We start from the raw sequence: 13747 nt of genomic DNA on the forward strand, positions 1-13747 counted from the left end.
CTGAGAAAGGGGGTGTTACTGATAAAGGACTAAAGTGTATTTTTTTTCCCTGAAATCTGTTTGCTCTGTGGTTATATGATGGTTAATCACATGCTTATTGCCACCACTTATAAAGGTAGAGGTCGTGCTATATAGTCTCATCTATGTGGTACCCACATCATAGACATTATCCACCATGAAAAAACAGAAACAGAATAACAAAGGGGCTCCTGGTTGATGGAACCTCCTGCTGATCCAGGACTGCACCATACTGCAACCTGCCTCCAAGTCCAACACAGTTTCCAGAGAGTTCTATCAGGTGCTTAAAAGGCACTAAGCAAGAAAAGCCCTTCCTCACTGTTTCTCTTTTGTTTTTTTTTTGTTAGAGATGGAGTTTTGCTCTTGTTGCCCAGACTAGAGTGCAGTGGAATGCGATCTCTGCTTACTGGAACTTAACATTAAAAGAAAAAGAAAAGCCGGGCGCGGTGGCTCACGCCTGTAATCCCAGCACTTTGGGAGGCCGAGGCGGGTGGATCACCTGAGGTCAGGAGTTCGCGACAAGCCTGGCCAACATGGTGAAACCCCATCTCTACTAAAAATACAAAATTAGCTGAGCGTGGTGGCGGGCGCTTGTAATCCCAGCTACTCGGGTAGCTGAGGCAGGAGAATCGCTTGAACCCCAGAGGCAGGGGTTGCAGTGAGCCAAGATCGCGCCACTGGACTCCAGCCTGGGCAACAAGTGCGAAACTCCATCTCAAAAAAAAAAATGAAAAGAAAAAAATTAGTTTAAAAAAAATGGTTACTTTTGGCCGGGCATAGTGGCTCACACCTGTAATCCCAGCATTTTGGGAGCCCAAGGTGGGTGGATCACTTGAGGCCAGGAGTTCAAGACCAGCCTGGCCAACACGGCAAAACTATGTCTCTACTAAAAATGAAATACAAAAAAATTAGCCAGGCATGGTGGCACATGCCTGTAATCCCAGCTGCTTGGGTGGCTCAGACACGAGAATCACTTGAACCTGGGAGGCAGAGGCTTCAGTGAGCCAAGATGGCACTGTACTCCAGCCTGGGCAACAGAGTGAGACTGTCTCAAAAACCAAAAAGTTACTTTAATACATTTGGGCTATTTATTGAGACATGTCACTCTGTCGCCCAGGCTGGAGTGCTGTCAGAATCTTGGCTCACTGCAACCTTTATCCCCCAGACTCAAGCAATCCTCCCACCTCAACCTCCAAAATAGCTGGGACTACAGGTGAACACCACCAGGTCCAGCTAATCTTTGCATCTTTTTTTTTTTTTTTTTTTTTTTTTTTGAGACGGAGTCTTGCTCTGTCGTCCAGGCTGGAGTGCAGTGGCGCGATCTCGGCTCACTGCAAGCTCCGCCTCCTGGGTTCATGCCATTCTCCTGCCTCAGCCTCCTGAGTAGCTGGGACTACAGGTGCCCGCCACCATGCCCGGCTAATTTTTTTGTATTTTTAGTCGAGATGGGGTTTCACCGTGTTAGCCAGGATGTTCTCGATCTCCTGACCTCGTGATTTGCCCGCCTCGGCCTCCCAATGTGCTGGGATTACAGGCATGAGCCACAGTGCCCGGCCATATTTCCCATTTTGCTTTGGGCTTCTGAAAAAATAAAGGAAGACACTTCTTTCTGCCTATCCTTACTATGCATCCTCTGCAAGCCGTCGCCTCTGTATATATCTAACAACACTGTCATGAAAAATCTATGCCAGAGATATGATTAATTCCACCCACAGCTGATGAATATTTTCTGATTATATTTCTCAAGGCAAATATCCCCAACAATAACATGTATTGAACGCTATAGAAATAAACAGGATAGACAGAAAAAGACTCAGACTGTCTAAGTAGTAAAGTTTGTGCAGAACTGGCAACAAAAATCCACCTGGGTCAGAGGTATAGGGTTAATTTATCTTGCTGAGGGTCAGGTTTCTCCTTCATGCATGTTTAACGGTCCACCTAAGTTCAACTGGAGGAGCATCTTTCTTCTTTGTTAACCAAACATGCCCAGGTAGAGCTGCTTCTCTTTTCTGTGGTAGCTGCTGAGTTCTGACTGTGTCAGCTGGAGGTACCGCCGGACGTTGGCATCTTGGAAGATGATGGAGAAGCAATTAGAAACAGAGTCAGTTAAGACCATAATCGTACCTTGTGGCAAGAAACAATGTTAACATGCTCCCATTTTTAAATCTCTCCAAGATCTGAATATATTGCAACCATTCTATGCAATAGTAAATCTCATTAATTAATAACCTTTGGAATTGAAAAAACAATCTCTGTCCCAGGCTGGACTGGTTGTGAATTTTTATTTATTTATTTATGTATTTATTTTTGAGACAGAGTCTCACTCTGTCACCCAGGCTGGAGGGCAGTGGCACGCGATCTCCGCTTACTGCAACCTCCACCTTCTGGGTTCAAGTGATTCTCCTGCCTCAGCCTCCTGAATAGCTGAGACTACAGGTGCGCGCCACCATGCCCGGCTAACTTTTGTACTTTTAGTAGAGACGGGGTTTCACCATGTTGGCCAGGCTGGTCTCGAACTCCTAATCTCATAATCCACCCGCCCTGGCCTCCCAAAGTGCTGGGATTACAGATGTGAGTCACCACACCTGGCCACTGGTTGCTAATTTCATAATGAAAGCAAGACTGATGAAACAATTATTAAAATAGAGCCTCTAAAGATACTATTCATAAAGAGGGCAGGTTAATTTATGTACTTGAAGGTGAAAAACAGCCGGGCGCGGTGGCTCAAGCCTGTAATCCCAGCACTTTGGGAGGCCGAGACGGGTGGATCACGAGGTCAGGAGATCGAGACCATCCTGGCTAACACGGTGAAACCCCGTCTCTACTAAAAAAATACAAAAAATTAGCCGGGCGAGATGGCGGGCGCCTGTAGTCCCAGCTACTTGGGAGGCTGAGGCAGGAGAAGGGCGTAAACCTGGGAGGCAGAGCATGCAGTGAGCTGAGATCCGGCCACTGCACTCCAGCCTGGGTGACAGAGCAAGACTCCGTCTCAAAAAAAAAAAAAAAAAATTAGCCGGGCGAGATGGCGGGCGCCTGTAGTCCCAGCTACTCGGGAGGCTGAGGCAGGAGAATGGCGTAAACCCGGGAGGCGGAGCTTGCAGTGAGCCGAGATCGCGCCACTGCACTCCAGCCTGGGTGACAGAGCGAGACTCTGTCTCAAAAAAAAAAAAAAAAAAAAGAAGGTGAAAAACATGAACAAATAGCTTATATTTTATATCTTTATTAATTCATAATTAATGCCTTTCTCATTCATTTAGATTAGTGAGATTTTACTGCACTGCTATACATTTGGGGACTCTGCTACTAGTATCCTGTGGCTATTGTAAGCCAGAATGCAAAAAGGAGACAATTTTCAGTGCTCAACCAACCAACACAGGAATGAGTCTCTCATCTGCTTCACAATATCCTTTTTGCTTTGGAAACAAAGTCCCAAATTCTCTCTCAGCAGGACTGCCCTTTTTCTAGGTCATACCTGGGGTTAGCTGAGCTAACGGATAAAAATGGTGGATTTGTTGGCATTCACACATCCTATCCCAATCACTGGTTTTTTGTTATTTTGTGTGTGTGTGTGTTTTTTTTTTTTTTTTTTGAGATGGAGTCTCCCTCTGTCACCCAGGCTGGAGTGCAGTGGTGCGATCTCAGCTCACTGCAAGCTCCGCCTTCCAGGTTCACGCCCTTCTCCTGCCTCAGCCTCCCAAGTAGCTGGGACTACAGGCGCCCCCCACCACGCCGTTAATATTTTGTATTTTTGCTAGAGACAGGGTTTCATCATGTTAGCCAGGATGGTCTCGAACTCCTGGCCTCACACTATCCGCCCACCTCGGGGTCCCAAAGGGCTGGGATTACAGGTGTGAGCCACCACGCCTGGCCTCCAAGCACTCTTAAAGACCAGGCACAGAACTTGAAAAACAACACTGTTTTTTTTTTTTTTTTTTTTGAGATGGAGTCTCCCTCTGTCGCCCAGGCTGGAGTGCAGTGGCCGGATCTCAGCTCACTGCAAGCTCTGCCTCCCGGGTTCACGCCATTCTCCTGCCTCAGCCTCCCGAGTAGCTGGGACTATAGGCGCCCGCCACCACGCCCGGCTAATTTTTTGTGTTTTTAGTAGAGACGGGGTTTCACCGTGTTAGCCAGCATGGTCTCGATCTCCTAACCTCATGATTTGCCCCCCTCGGCCTCCCAAAGGGCTGGGATTACAGGTGTGAGCACTGCGTCCAGCCATGCAGGCTAATTTTTGTATTTTTATTTATTTATTTATTTATTTTTAAGTAGAGATGGGTTTCGCCATGTTGGCCAGGCTGGTCTTGAAATCCTGACCTCAGGTGATCTGCCTGCCTTGGCCTCCCAAAGTGCTAGGATTACAGGTGCAAACCACAGTACCCAGCCCTGACAAACAAGACTGGTTTTTTTTTTTGAGACAGAGTCTCATTCTTGTTGCCCAGGATCTTGGATCACCACAACCTCTGCCTCCCAGGTTCAAGCAATTCTCCTGCCTCAGCCTCCCGAGTAGATGGGATTACAGGCGTGCGCCACCACACCTAGCTAATTTTGTATTTTTAGTGGAGACGGGGTTTCTCCATGTTGGTCAGGCTGGTCTCGAACTCCTGACCTCAGGTGATTCACCTACCTTGGCCTCCCCAAGTGCTGAGATAACAGACGTGAGCCACCCCGCCCAGCCTGCCTATTATATGTATATATATATGTATATTTATAAATATATAAAATATGTATTTAGAAATAAAAGCACATTGATATACATATATATTAAAATAGGCATACATATATATATGAAAGACATACCGACATATATATTGTGTATGCCTGATTAAGCATCAACCCCCTACACGTGAAACCAGTAATACTGCTTTTCTGTGGAGACAAGAACATAAGAGTAGAAAAAGGTCTGTTCATCGTATACTTTTTCAGTTTGAATTCTCAACCATGTGAATGTATTACTTACTGAAAATAATACATTGGCAAAGTAAAATAAAATCCCCTTTCCACAGATCCACCCTAGCAAGACAATTTTGTCCTTACCATTTCAAAGCCCTTCTCCCTTACCTTTAGGCTGCCTATTGACGGCAGCCAGGAGGTAGTGGCGGGCCTGGTCATAGTCCTGCAGATGGAAAAAGGCCACTCCGGCCCGATACAAGGCCTTGGCATTATCAGGCTGTCGTTCCAGGACTTTCTGACTATATTCTCTCACTCGTTCGTAGTTCACGGGCTCCATCTGAAGGAGACAGGCTAATGGGCCAAATGAAAAGACAGAAGAGGGAGGAGGGATTCATTACACCAGGTTCCACTGGCCAGCTCAAGGTAGTACCAAACAGGGTGGTAACAACGACATTCAGTCAACAAATGCTCAAGTGTCTCCCATATGCCAGACACTCTTCTACACACTGGGGATGCAGCAGTGAATAAAAGCTTCACGTATCAGCCCGGTGCAGGGGCTCATGAATGTAATCCCAGCACTTTGGGAGGCTGAGGCGGGCAGATCATCTGAGGTCAAGAGTTCAAGATCAGCCTGACCAACATGGAGAAACCCCATCTCTACTGAAAATAAAAATTAGCCAGGTGTGGTGGCGCATGCCTGTAGTCCCAGCTACTCGGGAGGGTGAGGCAGGACAATCGCTTGGACCTGGGAGACGGAGGTTTCGGTGAGCCGAGATTGTGCCATTGCACTCCAGCCAGGGAAACAAGAGCGAAACTTCGTCTCAAAAAAAAAAAAAAAAAAAAACTTCACATTATCTTGTAATCTACTTCAATATTTACTGATTTTCTGCTACACATTTAGTACTGAGTTAGACCTGGCTCTAAAGCTGATAACAACATACTTTAACATTTATTTAAAACTCTGGGCTGAGCATGGTGGCTCATGCCTGTAATCCTAGCACTTTGGGAGACTGAGGTAGGAGATTCGCTTGAGCCCAGGAGTTCAAGACCAGCCTGGGCAGCCTGGGCAACATAGTGAGACCTTCCCCTGCCCCCCTTTTTGGCAGGGTATTCACTGCAGTGTTATAACAAGTGTATCCCGGGTAACAAATGTATTTATTATTATTATTATTATTATTATTTTTTTTTTTTTTGAGACGGAGTCTCGCTCTTTCGCCCGGGCTGGAGTGCAGTGGCCGGATCTCAGGTCACTGCAAGCTCCGCCTCCCGGGTTTTACGCCATTCTCCTGCCTCAGCCTCCGGAGTAGCTGGGACTACAGGCGCCCGCCACCTCGCCCGGCTAGTTTTTTGTATTTTTAGTAGAGACGGGGTTTCACCGTGTTAGCCAGGATGGTCTCGATCTCCTGACCTCGTGATCCGCCCGTCTCGGCCTCCCAAAGTGCTGGGATTACAGGCTTGAGCCACCGCGTCCGGCCTATTTTTTTTTAAGACAGAGTCTCAGGCCGGGCGCGGTGGCTCAAGCCTGTAATCCCAGCACTTTGGGAGGCCGAGACGGGCGGATCACGAGGTCAGGAGATCGAGACCATCCTGGCTAACACGGTGAAACTCCGTCTCTACTAAAAACACAAAAACTAGCCGGGCGAGGTGGCGGGCGCCTGTAGTCCCAGCTACTCGGGAGGCTGAGGCAGGAGAATGGCGTAAACCCGGGAGGCGGAGCTTGCAGTGAGCTGAGATCCGGCCACTGCACTCCAGTCTGGGCGACAGAGCGAGACTCCGCCTCAAAAAAAAAAAAAAAAAAAAAAAAAAAAAAAGACAAGAGTCTCACTCATTAGCCAGGCTGGAGTGCAGTGGCGTGATCTGCAACCTCCACCTCCCAGGTTCAACCAAGTCTTCTGCCTCAGCCTCCCGAGTAGCTGGGATTACAGACATGTGCCAACATGTCCAGCTAATTTTTGTGTTTTTAGTACAGATGGGGTTTCACCATGTTGGCCAGGCTGTTCTCGAACTCCTGACCTCAAGGGATCTGCCCACCTTGGCCTCCCAAAGTACTGGGATTATAGGCATGAGCCACTATGCCCAGCTGAGACCCTATTTTTTTTTTTTTTTTTGAGATGGAGCCTCACTCTGTCGCCCAGGCTGGAGTGCAATGGCACGATCTCAGCTCACTGCAACTCTGCCTCCCAGGTTCAAGCAATTCTCCCGCCTCAGCTTCCCAAGTAGCTGGGATTATAGGCACACACCACCATGCCCAGCTAATTTTTGTATTTTTGTAGAGATGGGATTTCGCCATGTTGGCCAGGCTGGTCCTGAACTCCTGACCTCAGGTGATTCACTCGTCTCAGCCTCCCAAAGTGCTGGGATTATAGACATGAGCCACCCTGCCTAGCCCCCCATTATTATTACTATTTTTTGAGATGGAGTGTTGCTCTGTCGCACAGGCTGGAGTGCAGAAGTGTGACCTTGGCTCACTGTAACCTCTGCCTTCCGGGTTCAAGAGATTCTTCTGCCTCACCCTCCTGAGTAACTATGATTATAGGTGCTCACCACCATGCCTGGCTAATTTTTGTATTTTTAGTAGAGACGGGATTTCACCATGTTGGTCAGGCTGGTCTCCAACTCCTGACCTTGTGATCCACCTGCCTCGGCCTCCCAAAGTGCTGGGATTACAGCAATGAGCCACCGTGCCCGGCCCCATTAACTTTTTATATGAAATTAGAATGCAGTGAGCCGAGATTGTACCACTGCACTCCAGCCTGGGCGACAGAGCGAGACTCCATCTTAAAAAGAAAAAAAAAAAAAAATTAGATAAATTACAATTTTTTAAAAAACAAATTTATCTTCATTGTATCTCTTCTACCCAAGGCTCTATGTCCTGTATTCCCCATTTCACCACAGTTCTTGTACTGCAGCTTTGTTAATAATGGTTGCCATTAATTGTGTGAGGAAATGGCAAGCACTGTGCTATGTGCTTGATATACACTGTCTTGTTTAATCTTCGCATCTACACGATTACATAGGTGTTACTATCTTCATTTAGTGGATGAAGAAATCAAGACTCAGAGAAGTAACTTGTCCGAGATCTTATAGCTTCTAGGTGGAATGAATATGAAATTTGAATGACGCGTTCTCTAACTCCAGAATCATGATTCTCAGTAACAATCCAGTATATAACTTCACTATTCTCTTGGATGACTTAATGGGACCTTGAAATACAAACCTGCGGACGAGCCAATTCAGGTCAATGTTCTGCCTTTTGATGATTAAGAAGGGAAACACATTCCCTATTTCACAACTGTGGGAATTAAACATAGTATTATGAAATCACGGTGCTGAGAAAGACCAAGAATCAGCACTGCTGAGCACATTAAAGGGCCTGTGCTGATGTCTGTATCCCTTCTACAACATCCCCACCAAGTGGTCATATGGTTTATACTTAGCTATTTCCCCAGAGGTCAACCAATCTATCACCCTTGCTCATTAATTCAACAACCAGTTCTTGTGCAATGACCATGTGCCAGGCACTGAGCTAGAAGTAGAGAATAAGAGGAGCAAGGCAGTCATCTTGATGATTAAAGAGGTTGAGGCCAGGCGCAGTGGCTCATGCCTGTAATCCCAGTACTTTGGGAGGCTGCGGCAGGCTGATCACTTGAGGTCAGGAGTTCGAAACCAGCCTGGCCAACATGGTGAAACCCCATCTCTACTAAAAATACAAAGAAATTAGCTGGGTTTGGTGGCGGGCGCCTGTAATCCCAGCTACTTGGAAGGCTGAGGCAGGAGAATCACTTGAACCCGGCAGGCGGAGGTTGCAGTGAGCCAAGATCATGCCACTGCACTCCAGCCTGATTGACAGAGTGAAACTCCGTCTCAAAAAAAAAAAGAAAAAGTGGAGGAATACACAAGAAACAAGTAAATGAATTTGTTTGTTTGTTTGTAGACAGAGTCTCCCTTGGTTACCCAGGCTGGAGTGCACTGGCGCGACCTTGGCTCACTGCAACCTCCACCTCCTAGGTTCAAGCAATTCTCCTGCCTCAGCTTCCCAAGTAGCTGGGACTACAGGCACCCACCAACATGACCAGCTAATTTTAACAATATTTTTAGTAGAGATGGGGTTTCACCGTGTTAGCCAGGATGGTCTCCATCTCCTGACCTTGTGATCTGCCCGTCATGGCCTCCCAAAGTGCTGGGATTACAGGCGTGAGCCACCGCACCCGGCCCAAGTAAATTAAGTTTTAAAAGTGCTTTCAGAGGCTGGGCACAGTAGCTCACACCTGTAATGCCAGCACTTTGGAGGCCAAGGCTCATGAGGTCAGGAGATCGAGACCATCCTGGCTGATACGGTGAAACCCCGTCTCTACTAAAAATACAAAAAATTAGGCCAGGCGCGGTGGCTCAAGCCTGTAATCCCAGCACTTTGGGAGGCCGAGACGGGTGGATCACAAGGTCAGGAGATCGAGACCATCCTGGCTAACACGGTGAAACCCCGTCTCTACTAAAAAATACAAAAAAACTAGCCGGGCGAGGTGGCGGGCGCCTGTAGTCCCAGCTACTTGGGAGGCTGAGGCAGGGGAATGGTGTGAAACCGGAAGGCAGAGCTTGCAGTGAGCCAGAATAGCGCCACTGACTCCAGCCCAGGCGATAGAGCGAGACTTGGTCTGGAAAAAAAAAAAAAGAATTCCTTTAAGAAAAATAAAACTATGCTGGGACAGAGAATGAATGAAGTCAGAGTGCTGTTTGCTTATGGAAGATTTTTTGGTGGGAGGAATGGGTGGGACAGAGTCTTGCTTGCTGTGTCGCCCAGGTTGGAGGGCAGTGGCCCAATCTTGGCTCACTGCAGCCTAGACCTCCCATGCTCAAGATATTGGCCCACCTCAGTCTCCAGAATAGCTGGGACTACCCCAGTACGCATAACCAAGACTGGCTAATTTTTGTGATTTTTTGTAGAGACGGGGTTGCGCCACGTTTCCCAGGCTGGTCTTGAACTCCTTGGCCTACCAAAGTGCTGGGATTCCAGACATGAGCCACTGCGCCCTGCGCCCAACTACAGAAGGCTTCTTTTTTTTTTTGTTTTTTGAGACGGCGTCTCACTGTGTTGCCAGGCTGGAGTGCAGTGGCACGATCTCGGCTCACTGCAACCACCGACTCCCCTGGTTCAAGCAATTCTCCTGCCTCAGCCTCCTGAGTAGCTGGGATTACAGGCACGCGCCACCATGCCCAGCTAATTTTTGTATTTTTAGTAGAGACGCAGTTTCACCGTGTTGGCCAGGATGGTCTCGATCTCCTGACCTCGTCATTCACCCACCCCAGCCTCCCAAGGTGCTGGGATTACAGGCATGAGCCACCACGCCCGGCCAACAGAAGGCTTCTCTAAGGAAGCAACTTTTGAGTCCAAATCTGGATAAGTGTCATTCAAGGGACAGGGCATTCTAGCTGGAAAGACAGCCTACAAAACGTGAAGGTGGAAATGTACTTTGGGCATTAAGTGTATAAAAGGGCCAGTTCAGGAAGGGCATGGTGGCTCACACCCATAATCCCAACACTTTGGGAGACCAAGGCGGGTGGATCACCTGAGGTCAGGAGCTCAAGACCAGCCTGGACAACATGGCAAAATCCCGTCTCTACTAAAAATACAAAAATTAGCCGGGTGTGGTGGCAGGCGCCTGTGATCCCAGCTACTTGGGAGGCTGAGGCAGGAGAATCGCTTGAATCCAGAAGGCAGAGCTTGCAGTGAGCCGAGATCACACCACTGCACTCCAGCTTGAGCAACAGAGTGAGACATTGTCTCAAAAAACAATAATAATAATAATAAAATAAAAAATAAGGCCAGGTGTGGTGGCTCACGCCTGTAATCCCAACACTTTGGGAGGCCGAGGTGGGCAGATCACCTGAGGTTGGGAGTTCCAGACCAGTGTGACCAACATGGAGAAACCCCATCGCTACTAAAAATACAAAATTAGCAGGGCATGGTGCCACATGCCTGTAATCCCAGTTACTTGGGAGGCTGAGGCAGGAGAATTGCTTGAACCTGGGAGGCGGAGGCTGTGGGGAGCCAAGATCGTGCCATTGCACTCCAGCCTAGTCAACAAGAGCAAAACTAAGTCTCAAAAAAAAATTAAAAAAAAAAAAAAGAGCTAGTTGGTGCTGGGACCGAGGTGAGTTTGGATTTTCTCATAAGTGGGATGAGATGCCAATGGGGTGTTTTAGGCAGTGACATGATCTGATTTCCTTATCTGTAAAATGGGGATAATCCTTGCAGTTTTGTGAAGATGGCAGACATCTGTAAATGACTGCCCAACATGTTACAGGCACTCAATAAATAAAAGTTATTGGGCCGGGTATGGTGGCTCATGCCTGTAATCGCAGCACTTTGGGAGGCCGAGGTGGGCGAATCGCCTGAGGATAGGAGTCCGGACCAGCCTGGCTAACATGGTGAAACCCCATTTCTACTAAAATACAAAAAATTAGCCGGGCGTGGTGGCACACGCCTGTATCCCAGCTACTCCAGAGGCTGAGGCAGGAGAATCGTTTGAATCCGGGAGGAGGAGGTTGCAGTAAGCTGAGATCGTGCCATTTGCACCCCAGCTTGGGCAACAAGAGCGAAACCCTTCTCAAAAAAAAAAAAAAAAAAAAGAAACAGAAAAATGAGGAAAAGTTATACGACCCACTTTAAACTTAATATTAAAATAAGGGACATTTAATATTTGTGAAACACGTTCATTGCTTCAGCTGGTGGTTTAGATATTAAATGTCCCTTAAATAAACAATGGCCTGACCTTAGGTATAGTTTTGCCCTATAGCCTGCAAAATTCCCTAAAGCTATCAGCAATACCCAGAAGGCTGTTAGAAATGCAAACTGGGGCTGGGTACCTTGGCTCACGCACGTAAACCCAGCACCTTGGGAGGTGGAAGCGCGTGGATTATCTGAGGTCAGGAGTTCACGACCAGCCTGATTAATATTATGAAACCCCATCTCTATTAAAAATACAAAAATTAGGTGTGGTGGCGCATGCCTGTAATCCCAGCTACTCAGGAAGCTGAGGCAGGAGAATCGCTTGAACCCGGGAGGCAGAGGTTTCGGTGAGCCGAAATCACGCCATTGCACTCCAGCCTGAGCAACAAGAGCGAAACTCCGTCTCAAAAAAAAAAAAAAAAAAAAAATTAGCTGGGTGTGGTGACTGGCGCCTGTAGTCCCAGCTACTCGGGAGGCTGAGGCAGGAGAACTGCTTGAACCCGGGAGGCGGAGGCTGCAGTGAGCCCAGATCGTGCCAGTGCACTCCAGCCTGGGCGATAGAGCGAGACTCCATCTCAAAAAAAAAAAAAAAGAAAGAAATGCAAACTAGCAGGCCCCACGTCAGACCCATCCGAACCTCTGGGGATGGGGCCTAGGAAGTTGTGTTTTAACAAACTCTCCAGGTGAAGTCTGAGAAGCCCTGCTCTATGGCAACTTAATTAGAGCCCCACAGATTGGCAGATTATTTTAACTCATGGCAGAATAAATGGATGACAGTTAAAAAAAAGTCAGCGGTTTTTTTCCTCAATGTTCACAAATGTTCATGTTCCTGTCTTAATGCTCTCTGGCCCCCTTTAGCCCCGTTCTTACCAGCTAGATTGTTGTAGCAGTCAGTCTGGGTGGTATGCAGTATGTTTTCTTGTTCAGGCGTGAGGGTAGGGCCCTGAGGTCCGAGATTAGGTAACGGAGAGGGCAGACTCGGATCCAGACCCCGCAGCTGAAGCAGAGCTCGATGGTACCTACTCACAGCATCTCGGTACTTCCCCTCCCGGTAGCGCTGGTTCCCTTCCTCCTTGTACAGCTGAGCTTCCTGCAGACGCTTCTCCATAACTGTCGCCCAGGGTTCTTGCGGAATTGCTAAGTGAAGGAGCAATTGAAGCTCTGGGGTTGGGACCAAATTAACTGACTGTAGTATCCAATTCAAGAAGGCAGGAAATTACTCTTCTTCCTGGAGGGTCCCCCAACAGGGACCTGCGGTTTGCTTGTTTCTACTCACAGCCCCACCTCTCCTTTCTGCAGTCTTTTTCTCCAGAAGTGCAGGCAAACAGTTAGGAAGGGGATGTGGGAATAATGAAGCCAAACATTAAGCGACTTCCTAAAAAGACGATTGTGGGGGGCGGGGGTGTGGTGACTTTCCGAAAAACTCAAGCGACGCCCTACTCAGAAATTGTTGCGGGCGTGAGAACGCCGGGCACACTGGCTTCCGCCTTTCTTTCGGATCCGCCCCCCGACCTGGAAGTAGAAGGGAGTGGGCGGGACTAGTGCTAAAAGTCCAGGGGCTTGAAGCAATTCCAACTCTTCTTCCTTATTCAGCAATCATTTATCTGTTGACGTCAGTAATATAAACTGGGAAACCGAGGTGAACCACCACCAAGGGAGACTCAGGTGTCCACATAAGCGTCACAGCTGCAAGCCCACCCGGTGCCGCGACCAGTTCCTCGCCCTCTGCAGATACCCAAGCCTGGAACTCTCCCAGGCTTCGGTTTACCGGCGGGAGCAGGTCAGAAATGCGGAGAGTTTGGTATCTTAAAGGGTGGTGAGCATTGCGCCACATCGCCCAATCAGAAGAGGCTCCAGAAAAATAATCCCGCAGAAACGACCCCGCCTCCTCAGCGAACCAAACGGGGGGGCGCGGAATCCCCTGGCAGCTTCGCCAATTGGAAAAATCCAGACGATCTTGGATGACCAATCGGAACGGCAAATGACGATTCAAGTTGTCCAATAAGAGAAAAAGGGCGGGGTCAAGGGCCTCAGTTGCTGGGTAGAAGTTGAGGCATTGAGAAAAAAGGAGGGCCCGTGATTACTGTATTTCTTGGTTCTGGAGAGCCCTTT

The 13747-nt window shown here is 48.1% G+C and overlaps 1 protein-coding gene across 2 annotated transcripts; it reads right to left on the bottom strand.

The window, feature by feature from the left end:
• Window positions 1–1734: 1734 nt before the first annotated feature.
• Window positions 1735–13373, bottom strand: TTC9C (tetratricopeptide repeat domain 9C). 2 transcript variants are annotated; one of them, XM_033206701.1, is made up of 4 exons: window positions 12506–13373; window positions 8126–8200; window positions 5077–5259; window positions 1735–2085 (listed from the first exon to the last, which is right to left on the bottom strand). In XM_033206701.1, exons 3-4 carry the CDS (start codon window positions 5243–5245, stop codon window positions 1991–1993), a joined length of 264 nt encoding a protein of 87 aa, XP_033062592.1. In that variant the 5' UTR covers window positions 5246–5259; window positions 8126–8200; window positions 12506–13373; the 3' UTR covers window positions 1735–1990. The 2 variants fall into 2 exon arrangements, with proteins under 2 accessions (XP_033062592.1, XP_033062591.1); XM_033206700.1 differs by lacking the exon at window positions 8126–8200 and having other exon boundaries at window positions 1738–2085; window positions 12506–13367.
• Window positions 13374–13747: the final 374 nt, after the last annotated feature.

This window comes from Trachypithecus francoisi, unplaced genomic scaffold (genome assembly GCF_009764315.1).
Source record: "Trachypithecus francoisi isolate TF-2019V2 unplaced genomic scaffold, Tfra_2.0 Lachesis_group8, whole genome shotgun sequence".
In the NCBI taxonomy this organism is placed as follows: Eukaryota; Metazoa; Chordata; class Mammalia; order Primates; family Cercopithecidae; genus Trachypithecus; species Trachypithecus francoisi.

Coding starts and splice junctions, on each gene's coding strand:
- TTC9C (XM_033206700.1), bottom strand. CDS start 12,743: ATGGAGAAGCGTCTGCAGGAAGCTCAGCTGTACAAGGAGGAAGGGAAC. Junction 5,260..12,505: donor CTGCTACAACAATCTAGCTG/GTAAGAACGGGG, acceptor TTGGCCCATTAG/CCTGTCTCCTTCAGATGGAG. Junction 2,086..5,076: donor CGTCAATAGGCAGCCTAAAG/GTAAGGGAGAAG, acceptor TCATCTTCCAAG/ATGCCAACGTCCGGCGGTAC.